This window comes from Salvelinus namaycush, chromosome 25, assembly GCF_016432855.1.
Source record: "Salvelinus namaycush isolate Seneca chromosome 25, SaNama_1.0, whole genome shotgun sequence".
Classification (NCBI taxonomy): Eukaryota; Metazoa; Chordata; class Actinopteri; order Salmoniformes; family Salmonidae; genus Salvelinus; species Salvelinus namaycush.
This window is the reverse complement of record NC_052331.1, coordinates 41,022,439-41,037,182: the sequence shown is the minus strand read 5'-3', so window position 1 is coordinate 41,037,182 and position 14,744 is coordinate 41,022,439. Positions and strand designations below refer to the sequence as shown.

At 42.3% G+C, this 14,744-nt stretch overlaps 1 protein-coding gene across 1 annotated transcript; it reads right to left on the bottom strand.

Annotated features, from left to right (window-relative positions):
* Positions 1–109: 109 nt before the first annotated feature.
* Positions 110–4,062, bottom strand: LOC120019967 (sterile alpha motif domain-containing protein 7-like). The gene is made up of 6 exons (XM_038963376.1): positions 3,960–4,062; positions 3,202–3,526; positions 1,178–1,854; positions 954–1,075; positions 547–657; positions 110–366 (listed from the first exon to the last, which is right to left on the bottom strand). The coding sequence occupies exons 1-6, from the start codon at positions 4,060–4,062 to the stop codon at positions 112–114; spliced, it is 1,593 nt and encodes a 530-aa protein (XP_038819304.1). The 3' UTR covers positions 110–111.
* Between the last annotated feature and the right edge of the window lie 10,682 nt (positions 4,063–14,744).

Below are 14,744 nucleotides of genomic sequence, written 5' to 3'. Positions count from 1 at the left end.
AATCTACATGAAGTCCTTAGAGGGTATGTGTCTATGTGTATGTGGTAGGGGCTAGTGGTCGACTTGGATCTGAGCCACTGGCTGACGACTCTTCTCCCACACACTGATACCTCAGACAGTTCCACTGCTGGCCGAAGGGGGAGAGGGGTTGTCAGTCTCTGGGAGGGAGTCGGTTGGTTTCAGGCCCTCTGGGTCTCTGGTGCACGGGCTGCCCATCATCTCCACACTGTTACAGTTAACAGGGGAGCTGATCTCTGACGATCGGCCTCCTCCTGCCTTCTCAGGGGCGGCCTGCAGAGCGGCGGCGGCGGCAGCGGCGAGCGGGAGGTTCATCATATAAAACATGCTGCCTAGCCGTCGAGACACCTGGGTGGGACAGAGATAGAGATGCCATAAGGTATTATAATAAACAATGTGCTGAAACAACGAACATCAATACTTTTTTCCCAAAAATGGTTTGCAAATATTTAATCCATTGAAAATTAAATAGACAGCACTTGAAAATCTTTTGGTCTGCTGTCCGAATTTGTTTGATGGTTTGTCTACCTGTGATCGTATCTTGAGTGCAGGACCCAGCTTCAGTCCCATGGTGTCCAGTAGATGGTCTTCTGTCAGGAGCGGCAACGTTTCCCCATCTATCACGTGGTCCTTGAACGTCTGCAGGGAATAATTAGATAAGATGAGGAGGAGGAATACAGGAACGTTTTACCAGTTAGAAGAACATCCTTTAAAAGGTAGATGCAGCAGTATGACATTATATACAGCGAGGCAACTTCCTGTTTACAAAAATCACCAACAACAGAATTAAAACCTGCAAAGTGGGACTGCCTCGAGGGAGGGTGCAAACTGTTAAGAGACAACAGTGACAGTCCTGGCAGATTTGAAGTCTGTTGTTGTTGATTTTTGTAAGCAGGAAGTCACTGTTTTTATGATGACCAGGAAAAGACACCAACCTGAGCATATTCAGAGCAGCTGGGTATGTTGTTGATGAAGTTGTACACGTCGTCCACTGTCCACTTCCTAAGGTCTTGGATAGAGGACATATCTTCTCCGTTGAGAAAGAGATTGGGGTGCCCTGATCAAAACAAAAAAACAAAGTGTGTTAGCACATATACGGCTCACATCTATCCTTGGTCAAATAAATGACACAAATCAAATCAAAGACAGCAGCACAAACCCCTGAGTGTTTTGATCAAAATAAGACTGTAGAAAGTAGACCCACCATGAGGGAACATGTAAGGCATGCCTGGGATAGGTCCACTGGCGGAGGGATACTGGAACGCAGAGCATTGGCCAGGCATGTCTTTGTCACTGGCCCCACTGTTGCAGTTGGTAACGTCAGGGCAGCCATCTTGACTGTTTATGCAGGCCTTGCGCAGGCCCTGCTCCTCCTCCTTGTAGCTCTTCCTGCTGCCAGCCGAGAGCTGTGCATCCATTTTGGTTTGATGTTGTTTGCTGGCCGCCTCCCCTCCCATGTCCATTTTCCCCTCCGCCTCTTTCTCCTCTCCCGAGGCACCGCCGGGACTCTGCTCCACGCTCTTGTCCTCCGATTGGCCCTTTGGGTGGCTCTCTGCGCTCTTGTGATTAGTTGCTCTGCGACCGGCCCTGCGGCTCTTCTCCCTCTGCAGCGTGCTGATTGGTGGATAGGGGCTGGAGGACATCAGGAGGCTGTTGGCCTGCATTTCCTCCAGGGTGGTGCGGTGGACGAAGACATCGTGGCCGTCTGGGAGGCGCTGGCGCCCTCGGAACGCCATGGCGTTGGACTGGTACATCATGGGCGCCTCCATGCCCATCAGACCCTTCTGATGCGCGTTCTCCATCTCCTTCTGGTGGAGGATGGCATTCATCTCCATCCTGAAAAACAACCAATACAAACCAGTTAGACATAACAACACACCAATCAGACGTAACAATACACCAATCAGACGTAACAACACACCAATCAGACATAACAACACACCAATCAGACGTAACAATACACCAATCAGACGTAACAACACACCAATCAGACGTAACAACACACCAATCAGACGTAACAACACACCAATCAGACGTAACACACCAATCAGACATAACAACACACCAATCAGACGTAACAATACACCAATCAGACGTAACAACACACCAATCAGACGTAACAACACACCAATCAGACGTAACACACCAATCAGACGTAACAACACACCAATCAGACATAACAACACACCAATCAGACGTAACACTACACCAATCAGACGTAACAACACACCAATCAGACGTAACACACCAATCAGACGTAACAACACACCAATCCGACATAACAACACACCAATCAGACGTAACAATACACCAATCAGAACAACACTACACCAATCAGACGTAACAATACACCAATCGGAACAACACTACACCAATCAGACGTAACAATACACCAATCGGAACAACACTACACCAATCAGACGTAACACTACACCAATCAGACGTAACAATACACCAATCAGACGTAACAACACACCAATCAGACGTAACAACACACCAATCAGACGTAACACACCAATCAGACGTAACAACACACCAATCAGACATAACAACACACCAATCAGACGTAACACTACACCAATCAGACGTAACAACACACCAATCAGACGTAACACACCAATCAGACGTAACAACACACCAATCAGACATAACAACACACCAATCAGACGTAACAATACACCAATCGGAACAACACTACACCAATCAGACGTAACAATACACCAATCAGACGTAACAATACACCAATCAGACGTAACACACACCAGTTAGACATAACAATACACCAATCAGACATAACAACACAAACCAACACAAACCAATACACCAATCAGACATAACAACACAAACCAACAGAAACCAGACATAACAACACAAACCAACACAAACCAACAGACCAATCAGACATAACAACACACACCAGTTAGACATAACAATACACCAATCAGACATAACAAAACACTACATATATATATAACAATACACATTTGTAGGTCACATGGGCTCTGTATTTAATCAAATCATATCTGCCAACTGCTCTGTAATGTAGTGCATAAAACAGGCTCCTGGTATTAAGTTGAAGGGGCCCGTAAAAGGGAGGGCTATGATTTCCAAAGCCCTACAGTTCATGACGTGTACTTTGACATGCCCTGTAACATGCAGCTGCAGGTCAATGTCAGACCGTACCTGGCGATGTTCTGCTTGTGGATGAGCTCCTGTCGCCGGGCAACTGTTTCCATGGGCTCTGAGGGCATGAAGCTATAGCCAGCTCCAGGAAAGCCCCTGCCAGGTATACCAGGGTGTGGGGGCATGGGCGGACCGAGGTGTCCCCCCATGTGCATCTGCCTGACCTCAGAAGATACCATCTCAGAGGGAGGAGCTAGCTCTCTTTCCATGAAGCGGGGCTCAAACTGGGTGGGCACCCCCTGTAGCCTCTGCTGTCCCTGGGCCAGGATCTGAGGAGTCATGGTCATCTGGTTCCTCATCATCATCTCCTGCCGCTGACGTAGCTCTGCGACGCAACACAGCGCAACACGATTCAGAGTGTTTAATAAGTCACATGTACAGGGTTGCAGGTGTGATTGCAGGGTACAGTGAAAATCTTAAGCTTCGAGCTCCAACATGCAGGACTAGTGAAATACCTAACCTTCTGAAATACCTAGCATTGGATGGTGGATGTGTCACACCATTTAGAAGTTGATATAGAACTAGGGCCCGACGTTTCTACTGACTATGTGACCTGATCAGGTAAAGTTCTGGGCCCCAGCAATTACCTAGGTCAGTGAAAAGCTCCTGGCTCTAAGGTAAGAAAGAGTATGAATGCTCTTGGTTAGGTTGAGTGAATTGTCGAGGCAAGGATGAACGAGCTAATACCTAGGACTTTAACTCAGCAGGCTAACATAGCCTTGAGACATGCAGATTCAAGCCAGGTGGATCAACCTTACCTCCAGCAGACATGCCGTTGACCAGGCGATACCAGTGTTTCTCATCCAGAGCCCCCTGCTCCCCCATCGCTGACATCTTTCTCAGCTGCTCCCTCGGGGTCATGGCCTGACCTCTGACCTCTAGGAAACTGCCTCTCTGTGGAACCGAGATGAGGAGATTAGTATTTAACACCAGTGTTTGTCAACCTGTGGCCCGTGGACCAGCATTGGTCCCTGGGATATTGCTGACTGGTCCCTCAGATGGTTAGCTAACAGTGATTTAGTCGGTTTTCAAGTACTTGTTTTAATCTAATTGGTCCTTTAAGAAGGAAGGAACCTTGCTTACATATACCTGCTACAGGAAAGACCGCACTTGCCCAGTACAAAAAAAGGTCAAGTGGTTTTGAGCAGATTAGTGTTAATTAGTCTTAGTTAAGTCCCCTATTAGCAACCTTCTTTATATTGCTTGTCATTTACATATTTCACCACTAGGAGGCAACCATGACCTATACATTGAAAGGTCCTCTATGATAAAATGATGGCATACAGTTACTGTGTGCTGATGTAACTGAACAGATAGATTTCAAACATGGGTGGTTGGTGTGACTCAAGACCGTGTTAGCAGCAATTAACTAAGTTATAGCCCAAGAGGGATGCAACATAAGTCCTCAGGTCTCAGAAAAGATTAGGCTACTACTCGTCAGTGATCACGTGTGTACTGTCGATCAACAATCCCTTCCGTTACAATACTACCATAACTAGTACACTTAATAGGCATGTGAGGATTGCTAATCATTGCTGAGCATGTTTTCATCAATGGTCTTTAAGGGAGAGAGAGAGAGAGAGACAGACTGATGACATTGAGATAAAAAAAAATAAGAAACTTGTCAAAGGTGACAATGAAGTTTCGGTGGAGCAACCAAAGCTATATCGAGGATTGAGGAATACTGTCTAGACTCTAGATTCACCACAGAGCAGAAGGAACATTGGAACATTTTCTGCCTCCATATACCTCTTTCTCTCTGCTACAACAACAATCCTGCTACAACAAACAATGTCAGAGGTGTCTCTGAAATAACTGTGGTCATGGCGTTACAGAAATGACTGGGTATCTCTCCTTTATGGTGTGTGTGTGTGTGTGTGTGCATGCATGTGTGTGTGTGTGTCTAGATACACACCCCTGACAAAATACACTTGCCTAAATATCCCCCCCATAAGATCCAGCCTAACACTAACCGTTAGCAGCCCTTAGCCCCAGTCAGTCGTGTACCGTATTACCCCACAGTCCCCTAAAGTTCCCCCACAGACCCATCTAATCTGGGCTCCAGTAATCCTCCTGTTAGTCCCATCTAGTCTGCCAGGCCCCGAGAACATCTGCTGACCCGTGTGTCTTCCAACCTGGCCCTCCCTCCCCCCACTATCCGATTAGCTAAATCCTGACTATACAGCACTTTAAAGGGATGTGTTGGAGGTAATCCGGGCGTTTAGGAGTTTTACCTCAGCAAACCTTGCCTGTAAGCACACCAGACAATACACCTTGAGTGATAAGCCTATTAGCCTCCATCAGCCCCTTGAGATGTCCTGAAAACACCTTGGGGGATAAATCTGGTGGAGGGAAATTGGTTTATGGGGAAATATGTGGCGCCACACGCAAGCATGGCCACCCTGGTCCCTGCCACCAATGTCACTCTCCACACAACCTTTCATCTATTAAACTCGGCAAATATACACAGGGACAGATAGAGGTAAGAAGAGAAAACATTTTAAAAAGATGACATACACCATAGTGAATTAATACATGGACGGTTCAAGGTTTTATCTGTCCTCCTCAGGTAGCCTGACTGTAAATTTTCATAAGTGTTTTTTTAGGGAAGGATCTGTGTTGAGTACAGTATTTTGTGTACTAAGAGTTTACGTGTCAAATGTCTCCATAATGTGAGTGTGAGAAAAATCTATTGCGTCATAGTGTCATTTTGCCTGTGTGAATGTCAGTATAAATCACATTTTATTTGTCACATGATCCGAATATAACAGGACACCTTACCGTGAAATGCTGACTTACAAGCCCTTAACCCACAATGCAATTCTAAGAAAATAGAGTTCAGAAAATATTTACTAAATGAACTAAAGTTTAAAAAAAAGTAACAATAAAATAACAATAACGTGTCTCTATACAGGGGGTACCGGTACCGAGTCAATGTGCGGGGGTACAGGTTAGTCGAGGTAATTTGTACATGTAGATAGCGGTAAAAGTGTGTATGTCTATGAGTATAAGTATGTCTATGCGTGTATAAATGAATGAAAACTCACCCGGTTAGTGACCAAACCAACGCTACGAAACAACAAACAGACTACTGTACATTCAAGCCTATCCCTACTATTATCACTGAACTACCAGTCAGAAGAGGGGATACTAGTCTTTGAGGTATAGCGCTCAGCTGGAAAAACAACTTGTACTCAGTAATTAATCGTATACAGGAAGAGTAGGGCTTGTATGAACTTGAACCAAGAAGAGTCCGAGGGAAGCCAGAGAGGCCTGGCCCCTATTGCAGCACACACTAGGACTTGCCATAAAGCCGAGTAACTACTGTACAATTCAGTGAAATGCCTGTTGCAATCTGGTCCAAGTAATCAGTCGACCTACCAGGGTATTTACAAACAGAACTGGAACTAAATCATCCACGTGTATTTATCACATCTTTACTAATGTTACAGAAATGTGCTCTAGAGCTGTATCCACACCCATCAGATGTAGCGATCATAATAGCCTTAACTAGAAAAAATAATGCTCCAAAGACTGGACCTAAAATTGTGTTTAAACGATTATACAAGAGGTTTTATAATGATTCCTATGTTAAAGACGTGAAAAATATTTGATGGTCAAACAACAAATTCTGAGCCTTCATATTCAGGCATAATGGACCAAATAAGGAAGGACAAGCACTGTAGTTTTGAGATCTACAAAGTGGGTGTGGAAGAGGTGAACAAAATGGTTGCTATCTATAAATAAGGACAAACCACCTGGTACCCGACAACCTGGATGGTACATTGCTGAGGTTGATAGCGGAATACAATTTAAGCCTAGAAGACGATGTGTGCCCTCAGACGTGGAGGGGGGCAAAGGTCATTCCGCCACCCAAGAATAGCAGAGCAACCTGTAATGGTTCAAACATCCGACCAATCAGCCTGTTACAAGTGTTTAGAAAATCGCAGTTGGTCCAGAACAAAGCAGCACGTATTGCACTTAGATGTACACGGAGGGAAAGTGTCAGTAACACGCATGTCAGTCTCTCCTGTCTCAAAGTTGAGGAGTGATTGACTGCATCACTATTGGTCTTTATGGCGAGGTATTAACGTGTTGAAGGTAACAAACTGTTTGTTCAAGCAGCTGACACACAGTTCGGAAACGCATCTGTACAACATAAGACATGCAACTAGAGGTCTCTTCACAGTCCCCAGGTCCAGAACAGAGGCCGGGAAATTCACAGTATTAAATAGAGCCATTACTACATGGAACTTTCTGGTAACCCAGGTAACTCAAGCTAACGATAAAACCAGTTTCAAAAATCAGATAAAAGAACAACTGTACAAAGTGGACTGTGAAGAGACACAGCCATTTTATATATCTTGTTTTGTAATTGCACTGTACTATGTATTAGACCTAGATATTGTGTGTATGTACTGATATGTAACATTTTGAAATGATGCATTTCAGTGCTTGACTAATAATGTTCCGTGCTATGTATTAAGTCATGTTTCATGTGGAACCCCAGGAAGAGTAGCTGATGCTTTTGCAGCGGCTAATGGGGATCCTAATACACACCAATACCAATGGCTCAGTTTGTTAGAGCTTGGTGGCTCAGTTTGTTAGAGCTTGGTGGCTCAGTTTGTTAGAGCTTGGTGGCTCAGTTTGTTAGAGCTTGGTGGCTCAGTTTGTTAGAGCTTGGTGGCTCAGTTTGTTAGAGCTTGGTGGCTCAGTTTGTTAGAGCTTGGTGGCTCAGTTTGTTAGAGCTTGGTGGCTCAGTTTGTTAGAGCTTGGTGGCTCAGTTCGTTAGAGCTTGGTGGCTCAGTTCGTTAGAGCTTGGTGGCTCAGTTCGTTAGAGCTTGGTGGCTCAGTTCGTTAGAGCTTGGTGGCTCAGTTCGTTAGAGCTTGGTGGCTCAGTTTGTTAGAGCTTGGTGGCTCAGTTCGTTAGAGCTTGGTGGCTCAGTTTGTTAGAGCTTGGTGGCTCAGTTTGTTAGAGCTTGGTGGCTCAGTTTGTTAGAGCTTGGTGGCTCAGTTTGTTAGAGCTTGGTGGCTCAGTTTGTTAGAGCTTGGTGGCGGCAGAGACTCTAGTGTTGTGGGTTTGATTTCAACATGGGCCACATAGTGAGTATATGTGTTATTATTACCGTATGTTGAGGGTGCTGTAAGTCGCTTTGTATGAAACTGTCTGTTAAATGAGCGCATCATTCGATTCAGTAATATTTATTTGTCATATTTTCGATGGGTTGAATAGACTCTTCTCCACACAATGTACAGTGAATAAATGGTAACACTTTACTTGACACCCAGTGTCAAAACACGTTAGGACACAGTCATAACCATGTCATAATATGTCATAACAGCTGACTTAGCTTGTCATAACCTGTCATAATATGGTCATAACACTGTCATGACCCATATATTGCGTTATTTTATGGCTGGTTATGACACCTAAACAAGAGTGTCAAAACCCATATTTTTCGAATTAGTTTTTTCCCTGCCGAGAAGTTTCCTTTCATTTGAAAGTTTGTTTCATAAATCCTTTGTTGTATGTTGTAATTAATCATATTTTAAATAACTTGTAGAAAATACACCTTATGACATTGTCATGAAGCATTTGTTATGAAGCATTTGTTATGAAGCATGACATATGACCATCCTGTGTCACTTTACTTGGACTAAGAAAATACACTTTCTGACCATCATAATCATATAAGCTAGATAGGTCTATCATGTACAGGCCCTTATAAGAATTTGTTCTTAACTGACTTGCCTAGTTAAATAAAGGTTAAACATGTGTATATATATATACATCAGTCATGAGTCACTAAGAGGGTGTCTTGTCCTGCTCCTGAAATCTGTTCCTGCATTCATCCCAGTCATCAGCAACAGAGCATTGGGGTGGGTGTATGTCTGATATCAATGTGTGAGCAATTACAACGATAATTTAATATGGGTTGTTTCTCCCAAAAACGATATAACATAAACATACTGTTGACACGTAGGCTATGGTGTAATGGGTATGTTTTGCCTTGTGTGGTAAGTTTTGTGGGGTTTTGACAGTCTTATGTAGGTGTCATAACCAGCCATAGAATAACCCAATATATGTCACAACAGGTGTAAATATATGGGTCATGACAGTGTTATGACCATATTATAACAGGTTATGACGCTGGGTGTCAAGTAAAGTGTTACCGAATATATTGAAGTCAGTCAAATGACCACAATGCGTATTTTGAAGGGATAGTTAACTAAAATAACGAACTATATTACTATATCGTCACCTCCAAAATGTAATAGATGACCTTTAGATGGAGTCTTAAACATTAGACTAATGACACCCAGTTAATCAATCCTCACTAACTTTACTGACTAAGCTCCTACTGTAGCTGATTCTATGGTACAGTTGAAATCAAGCCATTAAAGTAATGCCATTCATTTGGATAAACATGTACATTTTTTAAAAACCTTAAAAACTTGAGGTTTTTCGAACAGTGAGATTTAGGAGTTTCCCCATTTGATCTGACATGTTTGCACACAGCAAGTGGAGTTTTGGCCTGCATGTGAAAAGTGGAAGCCTGTATCTAAGACTAGAGCTCCGGGTGCCTGGATTTGCGGCTGCCCGGGCTAATCTCATTACAAGAATGAATTAAAGGAAAATTGCTGACGACTTACATGAAGCCTTGCATTTGGGGAGGTCATATCAGACAAGACAGAAGCATCGTCTGGAACGTTATAATCCCCTTAAGTGACAAACAAAATGCTAGACATACTTTTGCTGAGACCATCAACACGTTGTTAGCATGTTTGAATGAACCCGAGGTTTAGATATCGATGAGGTTGATATTTTAATTAGATTTTGATTTAATTAGATGAGCACATTTGAGTACAGGCCAGGTTTGAGAGGCAAAGTTTTAAAAAAGAAAGATTTTTTTTTAACTGTCCGTGCTACCTACAACTGCATAGTTCACAGCATCATTACCTAATATTTTACATAAATACAATAAAATAACTCAACAGACAAAAAGTTAAAGGGATAGTTCAGCTACAGTATTTTACATATTTTTTATATTTGTTTCCTTACCCTGAAAGTAGACTATAGACAGGGTTGGGGAGTAAAGAATGACATGTTATCTGATGACAACAAAAAAAATGTAACTAATCAGTTACACTACAAACAAAAATATTGTAATCAGATTACAAATACGTTTGAAAAACAAATTGATTACTTCTCTGATTACTTTTAAATTCAGAAAGGATGTTTGAGAAAAAAATAGACATTATGACACCTTTCCATCTTCTCAATGACATTCAATTCAGTGTTGAAAAAAGACGCAAGTTTAAGTTTGTTCCTCCTAGGCGAGTCTGACCACAAGTCAGATGATGACACACCAAATGCGTTTGATAGATACTTTTTGTCTTGTTCTAACGAGGAAAGTACTCCAAAAAGTAAATGAAAGTAAAAAGATTAGGATGCTGAGTTTGAGTAATCCAAAAGTTATATTACTGATTATAATTTTAGACACGTAACTGTAACGGATTACATTTAGAAAGTAACCTACCCAACCCTGGTGCTGAACTAGGATCAGTTTTTAACATCATGATGAATAAGATGAGTAACCTACCCAACCCTGGTGCTGAACTAGGATCAGTTTTTAACATCATGATGAATAAGATGAGTAACCTACCCAACCCTGGTGCTGAACTAGGATCAGTTTTTAACATCATGATGAATAAGATGAGTAACCTACCCAACCCTGGTGCTGAACTAGGATCAGTTTAGCCTTTAACGTCATAATGAATAAGATGAGTAACCTACCCAACCCTGGTGCTGAACTAGGATCAGTTTAGTCTTTAACATCATAATGAATAAGATGAGTAACCTACCCAACCCTGGTGCTGAACTAGGATCAGTTTTTAACATCCTAATGAATAAGATGAGAAACCTACCCAACCCTGGTGCTGAACTAGGATCAGTTTTTAACATCCTAATGAATAGGATGAGAAACCTACCCAACCCTGGTGCTGAACTAGGATCAGTTTTTAACATCCTAATGAATAAGATGAGAAACCTACCCAACCCTGGTGCTGAACTAGGATCAGTTTAGTTTTTAACATCATGATGAATAAGATGAGTAACCTACCCAACCCTGGTGCTGAACTAGGATCAGTTTAGCCTTTAACATCATGATGAATAAGATGAGTAACCTACCCAACCCTGGTGCTGAACTAGGATCAGTTTAGTCTTTAACATCATAATGAATAAGATGAGAAACCTACCCAACCCTGGTGCTGAACTAGGATCAGTTTAGTCTTTAACATCATAATGAATAAGATGAGAAACCTACCCAACCCTGGTGCTGAACTAGGATCAGTTTAGTCTTTAACGTCATGATGAATAAGATGAGAAACCTACCCAACCCTGGTGCTGAACTAGGATCAGTTTAGTCTTTAACATCATGATGAATAAGATGAGAAACCTACCCAACCCTGGTGCTGAACTAGGATCAGTTTAGTCTTTAACATCATGATGAATAAGATGAGAAACCTACCCAACCCTGGTGCTGAACTAGGATCAGTTTAGTCTTTAACATCATAATGAATAAGATGAGAAACCTACCCAACCCTGGTGCTGAACTAGGATCAGTTTAGTCTTTAACATCATAATGAATAAGATGAGTAACCTACCCAACCCTGGTGCTGAACTAGGATCAGTTTAGTCTTTAACGTCATGATGAATAAGATGAGAAACCTACCCAACCCTGGTGCTGAACTAGGATCAGTTTAGCCTTTAACATCATGATGAATAAGATGAGAAACCTACCCAACCCTATCTATAGACAAGGAGTGACTGCAATCCACACTTTTTGGGGAGGGAGTTATCTACAGTTAGACTAAACATAGTCAACAAATGCTAAAATTAGCATTTTATTTTACCCCGAATCTGAATACATCACTGAACTATCCCCTTAAGGAACAACTTTTGTGAATATAAAAAAATTGATTGATTGCAACTACTGTAAAATCCATTTCACAGTGTGTATTTGTTGAATACATACAATTTAAAATATGTTGAGTCTACGTAGACTCTTCAACCTTAGTTATTTGACGATTTCCGTTTAGTAAACTTCACAATTTATGTGAAGCACATGATGGAAATGTGAGCTGCAGTACTTGGAACATATGTTGGATAATGTGATTTCCCATCTAATTGAAATGTTATGGTTATTTTGGTCACGCCCATTGGTTCATCCACACTGAACAAATAATGTATGTTAAAACCACATGCACGTAAATTGCATATATATATATATATATATATATATATATATATATATATATATATATATATATGCAATTTACGAATCGAATAACTTTTTAAAATTAACCTTCCGCAAATTCTAAGGAGTTTTACTGTATTTTATTTAAAAAAAATTACAGACTGTGCTCTTTGCATTATTCAATTTAATAAAATCTTATTTTAGTGTTCAGCTTTTGAAACACACAGAATGAAGAATGAATGAGAGAGTGGAATAGGGAGAAGAAGGTTGAAGAGTAACAGAGAGAGAGAGAGAGTGAGAGAGGACAGAGGGAAGTTCATTTGACTCACCTTCAAGTTCCTGCCAGTGAGAACAGCTTGTGACTGGCTTGTCCCAACGGAGTAGACAGAACGAGAAGTTAAACGGAATAAAAAAATCTTCAGGTCAGGAGTTCACAAAATATGATGCTGATGGATTCCTCAGGGCCTTGGTATAGCAGCCTAGCTTGACACCTCTGATAAGTGGTGACCAGCCAATCAGCAACAGCCCTGTTCTGTGTCAGCAGCTAACGGTTAACTAACGGCCTTAACCAAAAAAAAACGTTAAATACCGCTTTGCCTCAACTCCATTAGCCTGGCTTTATCTCCCGAGTTAAGCACCCCCCCCCCCCCTATTTCCTGACATTGGGGTGATCTCCTCATCCAACTACGCACCGGCCGGACCAGGCGCTTCACAGTAATTACTCCCAGGAGAGTCCTGCATTAAGCATTGGGAGGCTAAACCTCTTTCAACATTTACCTCACTAAGCCCTTGTTAGCACTTTAGGCCGCGGTTAAGACACCTAAACGCTTTAGCTCCCTTTTTCCGATGACAGAAAAAGGGGAGGCCTTATAAGTGACCACTACCACTCGGTGGCCACTAACAGTACAGGGAAGGTTGTCCGTGTGGACCGTGTTATGTGGGAAGAACAACCATGTTTTTTGTTGTTTTTGTTTTGACGAGGTGTCTGGGTTTGGCACGACTATTAAGACTCTCTGTAGTTCCATACAGTGACACTGGCCAAACATCCAAGCTGGTCATTTGGTAGGAAATAAAATCCTGCTAAATGTGTGACCAGGATCATCCTCTCAGACGTCTTAATCTGACAGTTTGTGCTCACCAGCCGCTTACAGCAGAGGCCCTTGGTGCAGTTCCTCGAATTATGCTTTTTTTTTTTTTATCCTGGAGGGATAACGTGGGATTAGTCTACAGCTAGGTGTGCAGTATTGTGGGGGGTGGGGTGTTTCTGCTAACTAAGGGTGTTATTGCATGGGGGACAGTGGTGGACAGTCTCTCTCTCGCTCTCTCTATCCAGTTTAGGTGTGAGCATGAGGCTCCCGCAGGGTTAAGTGGACTCAGGATCGTTACACTGTCGCCATGTTTGTCATACTAGCACCCTCCAGTCACTGTGCACGTACGCACGCACGCACGCACGCACGCACGCACGCACGCACGCACGCACGCACGCACGCAGACAGACAGACAGACAGACAGACAGACAGACAGACAGACAGACAGACAGACAGACAGACAGACAGACAGACAGACAGACAGACAGACAGACAGACAAACAAGCCCAGAATTGCAGTCTCAACCGTTTATTTAAGAAGAGTAGATCAACTTTGTCTCAAGATGTGTTAAGATGAAGGTGGTGATGGGGCTTGAGCTATCGTTGAAGTTGAGATTTTAACATGGTTGAGAAGTAAGGAAGATCGAGAAGGAAGTTAGCATTTCGTTGGACGCTGTGTACCATGTGATCCCGTACATACAACTAATAATACTGGAAACTTGCCCATGGACTTCGTAGACAACTGAAACAATGTGACATCATGCATTTAGAGATTTAACCACAGAGTTTTCTTTCCAACTGCTGGCATAACATTACTTGCTAACTTAGCGAGCTAACGACAGTTGTTAGCTAGCTAGCTAAACAGTCTTCATAATATCAAATTTGTTAGTGCTAAAACAAGAAGTCACAAATACATTTCTTCCTGTAGACCCTTTTCCAGTACACAACACACTGACGTCATGCTCTTGGCGGCAGTAAGAAACCAGCTCCATCTGCGCCCATTCAACCATAGCCTAGATAAAAAAAAAAAATACTTCTAAACAAAATAACTTTTTGGGGTTCTCATACGCTTACAATTATGTTTTGATTCTTGCTTGAACAGTCGCTAAGATTATATTTGGTAGTGATCTTTGCAAAATAACTATTTTGGATGGAGCAGTTGTTAGCTAGAATGCTAACACTCATTGAAATAGGCT